The 14,708-nt window shown below is 43.2% G+C and overlaps 1 protein-coding gene across 3 annotated transcripts in view; it reads left to right on the top strand.

Annotated features, from left to right (window-relative positions):
- LOC114788177 (small conductance calcium-activated potassium channel protein 3-like) overlaps positions 1–5,502 on the top strand; it is a 37,170-nt gene extending 31,668 nt beyond the window's left edge. For 2 of the 3 annotated variants that reach the window (XM_028976461.1, XM_028976462.1), the window contains 3 exons: positions 1,743–1,870; positions 2,528–2,597; positions 4,040–5,502. In XM_028976461.1, coding sequence (XP_028832294.1) covers positions 1,743–1,870; positions 2,528–2,597; positions 4,040–4,366 — 525 coding nt within the window. In that variant the 3' untranslated portion in view covers positions 4,367–5,502. The remainder of the gene's footprint in view (positions 1–1,742; positions 1,871–2,527; positions 2,598–4,039) is intronic. The other variant, XM_028976463.1, reaches the window with a different exon arrangement.
- The last annotated feature ends 9,206 nt before the right edge of the window (positions 5,503–14,708 follow it).

Below are 14,708 nucleotides of genomic sequence, written 5' to 3' on the forward strand. Positions count from 1 at the left end.
AGAATGGACATTACAGGAGCATGCTTTTGTTTTGCATAGCAACCATCTACAAGAAGATATGTGACATTCCTGTGTCAATAGCTGTGCGTGAAGATTCAACACCTCTGTTTTACATGCCTTTTGTCTGACGGCAACGTGTGAAGTATCAGCCGTCAGGACCGCCCAGTCTCTTAGTCTTCCCCAGATGGGAGGCACCGGGGCCGTGACATCAGAAACAACAACCCAAAGCTTATGAAAATAGAATTGGAATGTAGACCGACCGGTAAAAAGAGAGTGCTTGCCCAATCCGCCTGTCAATCTCCTGCTCCTTTCTTCCCTCAATTATGAACAAGCAAGAGCTGAAGGTCAGAGACTGATGAAGCTTGGAGAATCACATCATCTGCAAAAAGCAGACACGAGATTCTCCTGTCACCAAACTGGACACCCTCCACACCATGGCTGCGCCTAGAAATTCTGTCCATATAGGTTATGAACAGAACCAATTACAGCCCTGACAGAGTCCAAACCTCACCGGGAACAGGTCCGACTTACTGCCGAGTTCACGCTCCTCTGGTACAGGGGCTGAATGGCCCTTAACAAATGGCCATCCACCCCATACTAAAAAGAGTTGGTCAGCAGTTCCACGGCCAGGACAAAAACCACACGAACCCTCCTCTCCAGTACCTTGGAGTAGACCTTTCCACGGAGGCTGAGGATTGTGATCCCCCTATAGTTGGAACATACCCTCTGGTCCCCCTTCTTAAAAAAACGGGGACCACCACCCCAGTCTTCCACTCCACCGGAACTGCCTCCGATGTCCATGCAATGTTGCAGAGACATGTCAACCATCTCAGATCTCGTCCACCCCCGGGGCCCCGCTGCTGTGTAGCTGTTTGACTACCTCAGCAACTTCCGGCCCAGTCCATATCACAGCTCTGGTTCCTCCTTGGAATGCGCGTTGGGCGGGATAGAGGAGCTCCTCAAAGCATTCCTTCCACCGCCCGACTATAGCCCCAGTCAACGCCAACAGCTCCCCATTCCCACTGTAAACATTGTGAGCGAGTTGCTGCCTTCCTCTCCTGAGGCGTTGGATGGTTTGCCAGAACCTATTTGGAGCCGATTGGTAGTCTTTATCCATGGCCTCACAGAACTCCTCCCACGCCTGACATTTTGCCTCTGCGACTGCCACTGCTGCACCCTGTTTGGCCGACCGGTACCTGTCTGCTGCTTCTGGAGACCCACAGACCAGCCAGGCCTGACGGCTCCCCTAACCTCTGGTGTCCACCGGTGGGTAAGGGGGTTACCACCACGACTGGCGCCGGCCACCTTGCGACCACAGCTAGCAACAGCCACCTCAACAATTGCAGAGCAGAACAAGGTTCATTTGGACTCAATGTCCCCCACTGCTCTCGTGACGCAGTCAAAGCTCTGCCAGTGGAAATTGAAGACCATCTTGACAGGTTCTTCTGCAAGGCGTTCCCAGCTAATGGAACTAATGTACTTTCACTTTAAAAGGTTAGGTTTGTTCGATTTGTCAATTATTTTAGTACAGCTGAAAACTGCCTTTCTTACCAACTGACGTGCCAATCACTCTGAAACAGGGCCTGCCTGGACTCATCAGACTGCATGACCTTATGACCTTTTCCCAGAGTACAATCTGGGACAAGAAATTTTCTAATGACTAGCTTCAGGTTGTGGTTGCATAGTGTCATTTTTTTCTACCTGCTACTAATGCTGTAATTATGAAAACATGTGCCCATCAGATAAAGAACGCTGCAGCTAATGTGCTGAGAGAGACATGGCTAATCTACAAACACACCAAACTCATGAAGAAGATTGACCACTCCAGAGTTCGTAAACACCAGAGGAAATTTCTGCAGGCAATTCACCAGTAAGTCACACTAAAATTCAGTAACATGGAATAAAACGTTTTCATATCATCAAGCATGAACATGATATAAAATAAAAAATATCCATAAATATCATACATTTTTTATTTAACTGATCTTTTTCAAATGGACGTATTTCCATGACTAACAAAAACATTGATTTACAACAATAAACAACAAACAGGGTACAGTGAGTGACAATTATTAGTTGTCACTTATGACACCCCATATTGAGCATGAAAGGCGCCCGGGGAGCAGTGTGTGAGGACGGTGCTTTGCTCAGTGGCAACTCAGTGGCACCTTGGTGGTTCAGGATTCTTTCCCGCCAGGCCACCACAATGGTCAATCTCATCAGTATACAAGAAACCATAAAATGCACAATGACTGAGCAAGAACAGGACACAGAAAGGATACAGTTATACTAAACATAACAGGCAAACACAATCAGGAAATTAGGAAGATGTATAGTGAAAATGAAACTCCTCAGCATAGCACCCTGAAAAGTCAGGGTCTTGACATTAGTATTTCTATTCAACACTTTTACCTGGATATTATGCCACTTAGCTGGGCAGAACTGGTCAAATTCATTTAAATTTTTTGGTAACACGGCAAAGTATTGAATTTTGAAGTTGTATTGACTGCTGAATATGTGTATTTAGGCTGCGCAGTGTGAAAATGGAACAGCGAAAACTCAGTGATCAGGCCAACACGCTTGTGGATCTTTCAAAGGTGGGAAAATGCACACAGACCCAAACATTTGACACTGCTCAGGGAACATGGGTATCACATTGGAGTCCAACCTCCATAGCAGATTATGCAGCTACTGAGCTTTAGCAAGACAATAAGGTTATATGGACAGAATTAAATAACCAATTTAGTTGGTGACCTGCTTTACTAGTTACCTGCAGTGAATTTTTATTAACCATTTTGGTCTACCATGGCATTGCTGGAAAATTTACTACACTGACCCATAGCTAGTGGACAGATACACAACACTGGACCAGCCTGTCAGATGAAGACAGGTTTGTCTTGGGGGAGGCCATGATGTTGTACCATGGGGAGGGTAATTTTTTTTCTGCAACTGTTAGCACATTGTAGTTGAAGGCCTGATGAGGCTATATATATTTCTGGGAAATTCATCATTCATTTAATGGCACTGTCTTGAAATACTGATGATATCAAGAGATAAGCAATTATATGTAGCATTATCAAGAGTAAAAACATACACTCCTGCGCTAAGGCAAACTGTGTGTTGTGGAAGAAATTGTTATCGAGAGATAATTTTGTGCATGTTCACAGTTGCACGCAGAAAACCTCCCTCACTATAATTTATTTATGCTCCATATGTACAGATGTAACGTAGTGATTTTGGTGGCTGTGACCACTATATTCAGCACTCACTCACTCATTAAGCTGAAATTTAAGACTTTGATTATTTCTACATTTTAGGTAGAAATAATAGGATCCAGTCTGCAGAAATGGTAGAGGAGCGCAGAGCAGAGCAGCCTAGTGCAAATTTGAGTGGAGGAGCAGGCGGAGCAATCAGCCTCATGAGCCATGAGCAGAAATTCTCATCACTCTGCTCTGCTCATATGCTCTGACCCATGCAGGGATCTTCATGACTGAATGCCGAAGAACCCAGAGATCATGGGCATCCAGTATTCTTTTTTCAGCACAGGGATTTCAGTAGATTCTCTAAAACTTGATGACATTGTGACATTACAATGATCACACACCCCGGAGCAACTTGATATCCGTAATTATTGGGACAGTGCCCCTGGACCAACTCAGGGTTAAGGTGTCAGGGACACAATGGTAGTAAGTGGAGTTTGAACCTGTGATATGTGGTCCTCTGGTTCATAGGTGAAAGTCTTACCCGCTAACACTCCTGTAGGGGAATGGAACCCCGGTCTCCTGTGTGACAGCTGGGGAAACTCACCACTATACTACACAGAGGAACATCATTTTGTAAAATTCTAAATGCAGTGTTTTGCAGATTGGTGAAATTTTGTCCCAGTCAGATTTAGGGGGTTGGGTTATTTGATTCACACCAGCAGGAACAATTAGTTGAACTGACTAGCTGACTCACGTTGTCATCTTTCTGACGCATCATTTAAATACCCCTCTCCTCCTGTCCTGTAACGTTCTTCTGTCTGTTTTTCTCATCTCAGATGCAGACAGTGATGTATGAACTCATGTCTGAACTGAATGACCGCAGCGAAGATCTTGAGAGGCAAATGCTAAGTCTGGAACAGCGAGTGGAGCAGCTGACACTGGGTTTCAGCACCCTGCCAGTCCACCTATCTGCCACACTGAGTGCCCAACACAACGCTCTACTTTTGCTTCTGCGGGAGCACAATGCCAAGTCCCCAACGCTGCCAAACCTAGGTCTGAGTGCCGCCAATTCCACCAACACAATACCAAGTCAGAACCCTGACAGCCCAAACCTTACATCCTCCAGCTGCTTAGAGACCGAGGGGGGGCTGAATAAAGTCTAAAGAACCTGGAAATAAGACTGGGAGTTAAAATGGACGTGAGAAAGAGAAAAGGATTGAACTGAAGAATGTGCTTTGGAACAATAAGAACGTGGTGAGGAGGGCATGGCTCTGTGAATGGTGAATCCTTTCATGGGATGTGGACTAGTTTATGAACAATGTTGCCATTCATAGGAAACTGGGACAAAGTGTTTTCAATTATCTAATTACTAGTTGTAAATTGTAAAGCAACCCTTTAATGAAAATGGACTATCACAATGTAACACTGCCAGCATGCATACACACACACACACACACACAGCAGACATCCAAACTTTATCTTTAACCTGTGACAAAACACAAAGCATCCTTAGCACATCATCATGAATTCAACGCAATACATCCACACAATCACACCCTGCATACCGACCAGATCACTCAGTAAATTTAAATCATTTCATGCCTGTAGATCCAGAAGTCATGCCTTTACTTTATATATTTATTTACCTTTTTCATGTAAGTATGCATCATAATGTGCTAATACATAAATACACACCCACACATACTTTCTATAATTATTACCAAAGTGCTCTATCTTTAGGTGACTGCAATGGCCTTCATTGAATGGGAGGATTGACCTGGTTGCAAGAGAGGAGGAGTTGCAATGGAAATCTGTGAATGGCAAAACCTGTTTTTTGCCAGATTAGATAAGTGTTTTAAAATGATCACAAAATTTTCTCTCAGCTGCTTTTAAAACAAATAACAAATAGAAATGATTCTAGTTATGCTTTAGATTATAATGTTGATATTATTATTTGTTTATTACATTTATTTACTTATGAAATTACTTTTTTTTATAATAATTCAATAATATCTTACACTGTCATATATAACTTGTACTATTATACTCTAACATTCATTATCACATTTATTGTTACTACATTAATACTAATGACAGTTTATGAATAAGGAAAGGGTGCCATTTGAAGTTACAGTTTTTGTAATTTATTTTAACAGAGAAGATTAATAAAGTATATATCTATATAAGATTACAGTGTTTGTGTGAGATTATTACTGTTGCTACATTGTCAAATTCCAGGTTTTGTGTTGTTGTGTCATTCCTGTTTAAATATATCTTGAATTATGTTGATTATTTAAACCTGTGTTCAAATTACTTTGTCTTCACATGTGCCTTATTTCCTGTTTTTTTTTTTTATATATATAAATATGAATTCTGTATTGCCTTATTTTGCTTCGCCTTGTTGTCTATGCATATTAATCTATGACCTGCACAGAGCATTGTCTTTTTATTGCATACATATTAGGAGCCTTGTCCCCATTTATTTCTGTTTTGGTGTTCTTTTGTTTAATAAATCTTAATTTTTCAAAACATTTTAAATAGTTTTTTCTGTTGTATGAGCACAGTAAACCTTTTAATAAACATTACAAAAAATATTGCAGTGGCAGCATTACTTTCTGTGTAATATAATACACTGTCAACGTGGGAGTTCGGGGACGCACTCACAGACATGCTTGAAGCGGGGGAACGAGTCTTCGCACGGGGAGTGGGCACTGGAAGAGCTGGGTAGGATGACCGGAGGCGCTTGGCCCGTGGGAGGGAGGCAGAAGGTGAAAGGTAACGGGAGTGGAGCAGAGGACGTGCCGCAGCGCGGCTCCTTGGGGAGTAGCGGGGAAGGAGGTGAGGGGCTGAGGCTGGGGTGGACCGGGGCAGAGGAGAACAGGAAGGTGGCTGGATTGAGGATGGTCCGGGTGTGTGGGTTGGATGGGAGGGTGTCTTCGGTGGCACAGGTGGACACCGTTGCTTGGCTATGGGTGGCAGGAAGATGGGGTAGCATATACATATCGTCGTAGCAAAAATGGGGCAGGCAAACCCAAATTCGAGGACAGATGAAGGTCATAGGCATATTCTGCTTTTTAAGTACTATTCATGTTCTAGCATTTTTTTTGTATTATTTCCTGTGACTGTTAGGGCCCTAACCCACACATTCTTCATCAGGTACCATCATTTAACCACAATGTAAAAGTGAGTTTTTTTAAACATAATATTACAATATAACAGTGGTTTTGAATGCATTGTTGTTGCAATTAGTGTAAAAGACATCCTCCTGAGTGTAATCATGTGAAATTACTCAGCTCACAAGACGCCTGTACAAGTGAGAGTTTGTTGCCAACACATGAAAAATGCATGAGGCATGATTGCATAATTTCACCAACAAGCACCAATCATCTAGAGTTTTTAATGATTCTGGGATAGTATATAAAGTTGTGGGTGTAGGCTGTCAGTTTTTGGAATGTATGTCTGATGAATAAAAACATTTTATTTAGGGATAGTGGTTAGTTGTTAATTGCATAATTGCATGTGCCCTTTTTAAATAATAATTAGAACTGAAATCACCCAAATGAGCCATGAATTTTGGCCTGGTAATGCACACAAACAGATAATTGGCTATTATTTTTTTTGGTGAGAAATCAAGAAAAGCCTTTAAAATGGTTTTGAAAGTACTGGTTGTTAGTAGTGTTCAAAGTCTGATAAAAAAGTGAAGAATTAGTGGTTCAGTTGATTACAAAAATTTCAGCCTCAACTTTCAGGAAAGTTGGTCAGTAAAAAAAGCTCAAGCTATTTCAATGAAAATTCTAGTTTCACTGAGTGGCTGTTACATGGCCACTTGAACAACAATGGACTGCGCAGTCAGCTCAGTAGTAAAAGTCAGTACTACACAAATGGACTATGGTGAAATGTAGTAAATTCAATGCCCCAGCCCAGGCATTGCATATGCTTAGATGGGAAACAACTAGATAAACAAGCACCAGTTCAAAAGAAATTAAACACATCTAAAAAAAACAAGCCCTACATTATACAGCAGATTCAACAAAACTCATATCATCAGTCTCTCCCAGAAAATCAAGTCTGCATGAAATCAAGTTTGCATCGCATACTGAGCTTTGGCCTACGGTTCAGTCTCAGGTTGGGACAACTGACTACAACTGACTGCTTTCATTTTATCTCATGTGGCTTCTAAAAAAATCTCAGTAAACTGCAACTCCAGGCTGTGGGGGTGTGTGACACTGGACCAGGACTGGTGAACCAATAAAAACAAAGCATCAAAGTGGGCTCTGAAACCAAGATGGAGGAGAGTTTTGTATTTTATTGATTTAGTTCAAACATATACAGTGGGGCAAAAAAAGTCATCCCACTTAAAAAGATGAGAGAGGTCTGTAATTTTCATCATAGGTACACTTCAACTGTGAGAGACAGATTGTAAAAACAATTCAGGAAATCACAAAATGTTCTTGTATTTATTTAATATGTATTTAGCACCTACAAAGAAGCAAGAACTCCATCCCTCACAGACCTGTTACTGTTTTTTAAGAGGCTTTTTTATCCTTCACTTGTTACCTGTATTAAGACTGGGATGAGCCAATCTACAACAGGCAAGCATCTTGGTGAGAAAAGATCAACTGTTGGAGCAATTATCTCACCTCATGCGGCACAAATGACCAAGGTCCACCTGCTTAAGTCAGCACATGTCCAGGCCCATTTAAAGTATGACAGAGAGCATCTGGATGATCCAGAGGAGAATTGGGAAAATGCCATGTGGTCATATTTGGAGAGGGAAGAATGCTGAGTTGCATCCCAAGAACTTGAAAGTGAAGTGATTTTGATACACAGCACACGGTGCACACAACGAAATGTGTCCTCTGATTTTAACCCATCACCCTTGGTGAGCAGTGGGCAGCCATGAAAGGCACCCTGGGAGCAGTGTGGGGACGATGCTTTGCTCAGTGGCAGCTAAGTGGTACCTTATTGGATTGAGATTTGAACATGCAACCTGATTCGAACATGCAACCTTTCATACCCGTTTTCATACTCATCATACCCACTGTAGAGCATGAGGGTGGAAACATTATGCTTTGAGGGGCAGAACGACTGAGCCGAGGTTAAGAAAGGATTAATGGGGCCATGTATCATGAGATTTTAGGCAAAAACCTCCTTCCATAAGTGAGTGTATTTAAGATGAAACATGGCTGAATCTTCCAGGTAACAATGATCCCAAACACACCCCCCAGGCAATGAAGAAGTGGCTACGTACAAGGTTCTGGAGTCTATAAACCTCAATCCAATAGAATCTATTATAGCAACAGCCTTCTTGAAAAGATCTGCAAAAAAAGTTGTGCCTGTTCCTCAACCCTGTTATTTCACATCACTTTTAGAGTCATTTAATGGCATTCCGTTAAAAAGCTTGTTTGCCAATTGAGTGTTTTCACCTTAAATAAGAATCCTGCTGCAAAAATAGGACATTATCACATTAGCCGTAATAAATTCTAGACCTAGTACGCTTGAGTACATTTGAATGCAAATACTTTTACTCAAGTGAAAGTTTAAAGTGAGAACATCATCTACCACTGTTTAATGTAAAATACACCAACAATAGGTTTTGGAATACAAAAATAGCATCCACAATGATAACATACAGTAAATACATCCAAAATCTCATTTTAATGATGTTCAAAATGACTGTTGGCCGTAATATAGATATTAAATATAATACCGTTCACTTTTCATGCTACATGTTTGTGTGCTACTCTAAGTTTACCACTAGAGGGCGTGTATGGCGAAGCACTGTGAGATCAAGTTTAAGTTGATCTTTATTGTCATTTCAGCTACATAAATGTTAGACAGTACATAGTGAATCGAAACAACATTTCTCCGGAGCCTGGTGCTACATGTAACATTTAAACAAAGTTACATACTGACATAATATTACGAGAATAATGCCATAATATTATGGGATTAAAGTCCTAACATTAGGCATAACATAAGTCATAATAATATGAGAATAAAGTAGTAATATTACGAGATAAAGTTGTAGCATTTCAAGCATTGTCATCCTTTGTCACCATTATGGAAAACACTGAAGAGTTATTGAAGTTATACCGGGGGTTGGATTTAGTCATCATGTTATGTGGATGGAGGCATATAGTACAAACAGGGACAGTCACTGACTACTTTATTTCCACATTCATCCTATTCAAAGGATGTCCCGATCCGATTCGGGTACAGAAAATTGACATGTCAGGGAAATGCAAAAACCACTTGGATCACAAGTGAAGGTTCATATATGGGTACCGAACAGCAAACCAGCATATAGAATCATGGTGGGGAGTCCTGCGTAAACAAAATGGCCAGTTTTGGATTGACATTTTTCAAACGCTTAATCCAATTCTGCTACCTCAACATGGTCCAGGTCTATCTATTTTACACATTAACAGACCATAAATAGTATTTGAAAACTGAAATATACTTCCTGGTGTCCCCGGAATGCATAGCGAGATGTTTGAACAAACATGACTTTTGATCACGTATTACAATTGTCTTTTATTATTAATGCTGCTATAGGAACATTGAATGGAATAAGCAAATTGACATTTGTAGAGGAACAGAGATGGTACCGCATTCCACAGTCCATTAACATTCCTCCAAAGATAACCCTCACTGACCAGGGCAATATGACCACTCTAAGAATTACACAGCTCTCTCTGCTGGTCTAATGATACGAACAAATGGGCCATAAAAATCCAAGACCTCTCTCTCCCCAGGAGACTGGGGCAAAGGTCATCCAGAGTTCCCTTTGTCTTAAAGAAGAATACTTTCTTTTCTCCTGGATGATTGGACTAAATTCTGGGAAAAAAGCTGTTGGGCAGGGTGGGAGGAGTCCTTAAGAATACAGCGAGCGCGACGCAGACAGTGCTTCCTCTGGATGTCCTCAATGGATGGAATTGGAGTCCCTGTGATGCGCTGGGCAGTTTTCACCACCCGCTGCATCGCCTTACGCTCAGCAACAGTGCAGCTTCCATACCACACTGTGAGACAGCTGGTTAGGATGCTCTCTATTGTAGAGTGGCAGAAGTTCACCAGGATGGTAGTGGATAGCTGGTTCTTCTTTAATGTTCTCAAGAAGAAGAGGCGCTGTTGAGCCTTCTTGACCTACTTGACATACCTAGTTAACTTCAGGTTTTCTATTTATTAACGAGACTGTGGTACACCATGATACAGATGAATATGTGTGCACTGTTTGGTGTCTCTGTAACCACCAAGTTGTAAACTGATCACACTATTGGCTTAGGCCTCAACCTGGGGTGTGGTCTTACTGCAGATAAAGATGGGGCCAGCCAGTGTGTATGGCAGTTGTCAGCTCTGTGTTTGTCCGTATTGTTACAGTCCTCCTGAATTATGCTGGCTGTATAATCATTTACAGTGGAAAATTCTTCTTTCTATTGGACTTACATCTCAAAGTCTGTTAAGGCACAATCCAAGTGCACACCTCTATTCACAAACTGTCTTATCGGGAGTTCCCACTTACCTGTACCGCAGGTAAGAGGCCTGCCCGCCGCAAACGCCCTTCCTCTCTGGAAGGACTTCTGACAGTAATTTTACCGGATCTCTACCTGCAGATTTTTGAAGCCGGCATACACCTGGCTGGCACCTGTTGTCACCCCGGGCGAGGCGGAGTGAATCTCCATAGTCTTCGACCCATCACCCGGGCTCCCCTGATCGAGAACAGTGCAACGACAATGACAACCAAGCTGGCGCTGGTGAACACCAGGTCTCTGAATAACAAAACTTTTATCCTTAATGAACATCTGGACACGGCGGAGGAGTTGCTGCCATTTAAAAAAATACCATCTATTTTAAACAACTGGCGCCTGTAACTAACTTTGAGTCCTGCTGGTCCGGGCCAGAGAGAGCTGGGGGTCTGGTTGGTTTTAAATGCTGGTCCGGGCCAGAGAGCGTTGGGGGTCTGGTAAGTTTTAAATGCAGGTACGGGCCAGAGAGTGCTGGGGGTCTGTTTGGTTTTATTCACTCACCTGTAGAGGTGAGTGAATAAACTTTGACTCTGTCTTGGGTTAGCTTGTTTTTAAGAAGTGCTTGTGTTTTTGTTGACGTGACTAGACGAGCTATGTTAATGTATTAGCTTTCGCTATCGTTATTGTTGTCAATCGGCATCAGTTTCACCCGAACTAGGTACACGCCCACTATTGTGTAGTTGTGAAACGGGTTATAGTCAACTGCAATATTTGTGGACCGCACCTGTAGCCACTTACAATTTGACCTGTACTTCTGGTACTACTCTCGCCCTTGTGGTACTGTGGTACTACTGGCACTACTACTGGTACTACTCGTCAGCCGTTGTGTGAAGACCTGCGACTCGTCCTGCGCGACTCAGCCGAGCAGTAAAACCAGGTAAAATCACTTATGTTCCTCTCCAATTTCTTTCTGCTAATCATGTCCTTCCAGAGCATTCCTCTCATTCGCTCCAGGCGCCCTCCTCGGGCTGTGGAACTGTCAGTCGGCGGTCAACAAAGCCAACTTCATTCCTGCTTTTGCAACAGAACAAAACCTCCAAGTGCTCGCACTGACTGAGACCTCGCCCCCACGACTCCTCTACACCTGCAGCCCTTTCCACAGACTTCTACTTCTCTCATGGCAGGGGAGGGGGCACAGGCTTGCTCATTTCCAAGGAATTCCATGCAGTAACTATTACACACCCAGTAAAAATGTCCATAGTTGCTGTATATCGTCCTCCAGGTCCGCTGGGGAACTTTGTAGAGGAACTAGACACAACTCTCTCCACCCTTATAGATGAGGAACTGCCCCTTGTGCTACTATGAGACTTCAACCTCGATCTCCTCAAGCCACAAACAGCAGACTTCCAACATTTCATCTCTGCTTCCAACTTCACACTTCTCTGCATGCCCGCAACGCACAGAGCTGGAAAACAACTAGATCTCGTACTTACACGCAAATGCTCCACAGCCAACACATCTGTCATTTCTCTACATCTATCCGATCACTCTTTTATTCACTTCAGACTATCCCCCCTGGCACGCACCACACCCACCTCACACTTAACACAATTTCGCCTACACGTGCGACTCCACCCTCGCCGTGGATTTCTGACGAGGTTCGCCGCCACAGGACCAATCTTAGAGCAGCTGAAAGGCAGTGGAGGAAATCCAAGTGCCCGCTTCAACTTAATAAGTATCAATCTCTCCTGAAATCCTTCTCTGCTGCTGTCACTACAGAAAAGACCAGATACTTCCAGGATAAAGTAAGCAACTGCAAAGACTCTCGCAAACTATTCTCTACTTTTAACCGCCTCCTGAATCCTCCACCCCCTCCCCCCTCCTCTTCTCTCTCATCTGAAGACTTTGCTACCTTCTTCACAGAGAAGGTGGCTGACATTAGCAAACAATTCTCAACTCCTAACCCCAGAACCCGTCCTGCTGTTACCTCTGAAACCTGGACACTGTCTTCCTTTACTCCCCTCTCTGAATCGGACGTGTCTAAACTTCTCCAGTCTAGTCACCCCACCACTTGCTCCCTGGATCCAATCCCCTCACACCTCCTTCAGTCCATACAGCCCACCATAGTATCTGCTCTGACACACGTCTTAAACTCCTCACTCACAACAGGAACATTTCCCACTGCTTTCAAACAGGCTGTCATTGCTCCCCTGCTCAAAAAACCCACATTAAACCTGTCTCTATTGGATAGCTACCGCCCAGTCTCCAACCTTCCTTTTCTTTCAAAAATTCTTGAAAGAGCAGTCCTGGCTCAACTTTCCTCATTTCTCCACGAGCATGATCTTCTCGACCCTTTTCAGTCTGGTTTCAGGAAAGGGCAGTCAACTGAAACCTCCCTCCTGGCAATGATGGATGACCTTCGTGCTGCAAGAGCTGCCCGCAGATCATCCGTCCTTATCCTACTGGATCTATCTGCTGCCTTCGACACAGTTAACCATGAAATTCTTCTCACCACACTCTCTGATTTAGGAGTTACAGGAACCGTACTAGATTGGTTCACCTCTTATCTTCACGACAGGTATTTCAAGGTATCATGGGGAGGTGAGACATCTGTCCTCTCTAGGGTAACCACAGGGGTTCCACAAGGCTCTGTCCTTGGCCCCCTATTTTCTCAATATACACTCGCTCACATCATCCAATCACATGGCTTCTCCAATCACTCTTATGCTGATGACACCCAGCTCTATTTGTCATTCCCACCAGAAGATGCTACTATAGCAACCAAAATTTCGGCCTGAGCGACACCAGCAACTCAACCTATCCAAAACCGAGATTCTGATCTTTCCGGGCAACAATTCCCCTCAGCAAATCCTTTCAATTCAAATTGGCTTGCTACTGTTAACACCCACGGCATCTGCAAAAAGCCTTGGAGTTTGGATAGATGACAAACTGAGTTTGAACCATCACGTCGCTGCGATCTCCAGATCCTGCAGGTTCACTCTCTACAACATTCGCAAGATTAGGCCTTTTCTCTCACAACAGGCTACGCAGCTCCTCGTCCAGGCAATGGTCATCTCCAAACTCGACTATTGTAACTCTGCAGTCACCATAAAACCACTCCAGATGATCCCAAATATGGCAGCCCGTCTCATCTTCAATCAGCCAAAATACACCCATGTTACACATCTTCTTACCTCTCTCCACTGGCTCCCTGTTAGCTGCTCGCATTGAGTTCAAATCCTTGACGCTTGCCTACAGGGCTGTAAATGGAACTGCACCCTCCTACATCAATACAATACTACCTAGCTACACTCCTGCACACTCTCTCAGATCAGCAAATGAAATGAGACTAAAAATTCCTTCTTCACGGGGTCTCCGATTCCAATCAACTCTGTTCTCCGTTGTTGTCCCTGGCTGGTGGAACAACCTGCCCTCCTCCACACGACTAGCCGAGACTATCACCACTTTTAAGAAGCAGTTGAAAACCCTCTTGTTCAAAAAGTATTACAGACAAATCTAACGCACATGCGTACACATTGCACAAAAAAATTCAAAAATGTATATATAAATTATAATTTTTTCTTCGTCTAGCACTTAACAGTCTCTGAGCATGCTCTTCGCTGACAAGTTGAGCCTTATCAGGGCTCTTAGTTTGTAAACTCAATATACTATAGAAAGCGTCTGCTAAATAAAGTAAAGTAAAGTAAAGTGGTGGCTGTGGTGACCCTCTGGTTCGTTTCATGCCTCGTTTTATGTCCTCGTTTAGCAGTTGTCAGGAACCAGGATTTATTTGCTGGTCTCTTCACTGGGGTCTGCCAGTAGTCTGGGCGCTTGATTCCATGTCTCGGAGAAAACAAACAGAAGCAGCAGCAGATGGTGGCACTGTACGACCGATACTGAAATATGTGGTAATAGTGGCATATTGGTGCACACAGTGGCCCGGTACCCTAACTAGGACAGCCTAACTTGGATGAATTTAACTTTGTCTGTTTCTGTGTCTAACAGCGGGACTCTGTGATAAACTTTATAATTGACACTG

This window comes from Denticeps clupeoides, chromosome 4 (genome assembly GCF_900700375.1).
Source record: "Denticeps clupeoides chromosome 4, fDenClu1.1, whole genome shotgun sequence".
Taxonomy (NCBI): Eukaryota; Metazoa; Chordata; class Actinopteri; order Clupeiformes; family Denticipitidae; genus Denticeps; species Denticeps clupeoides.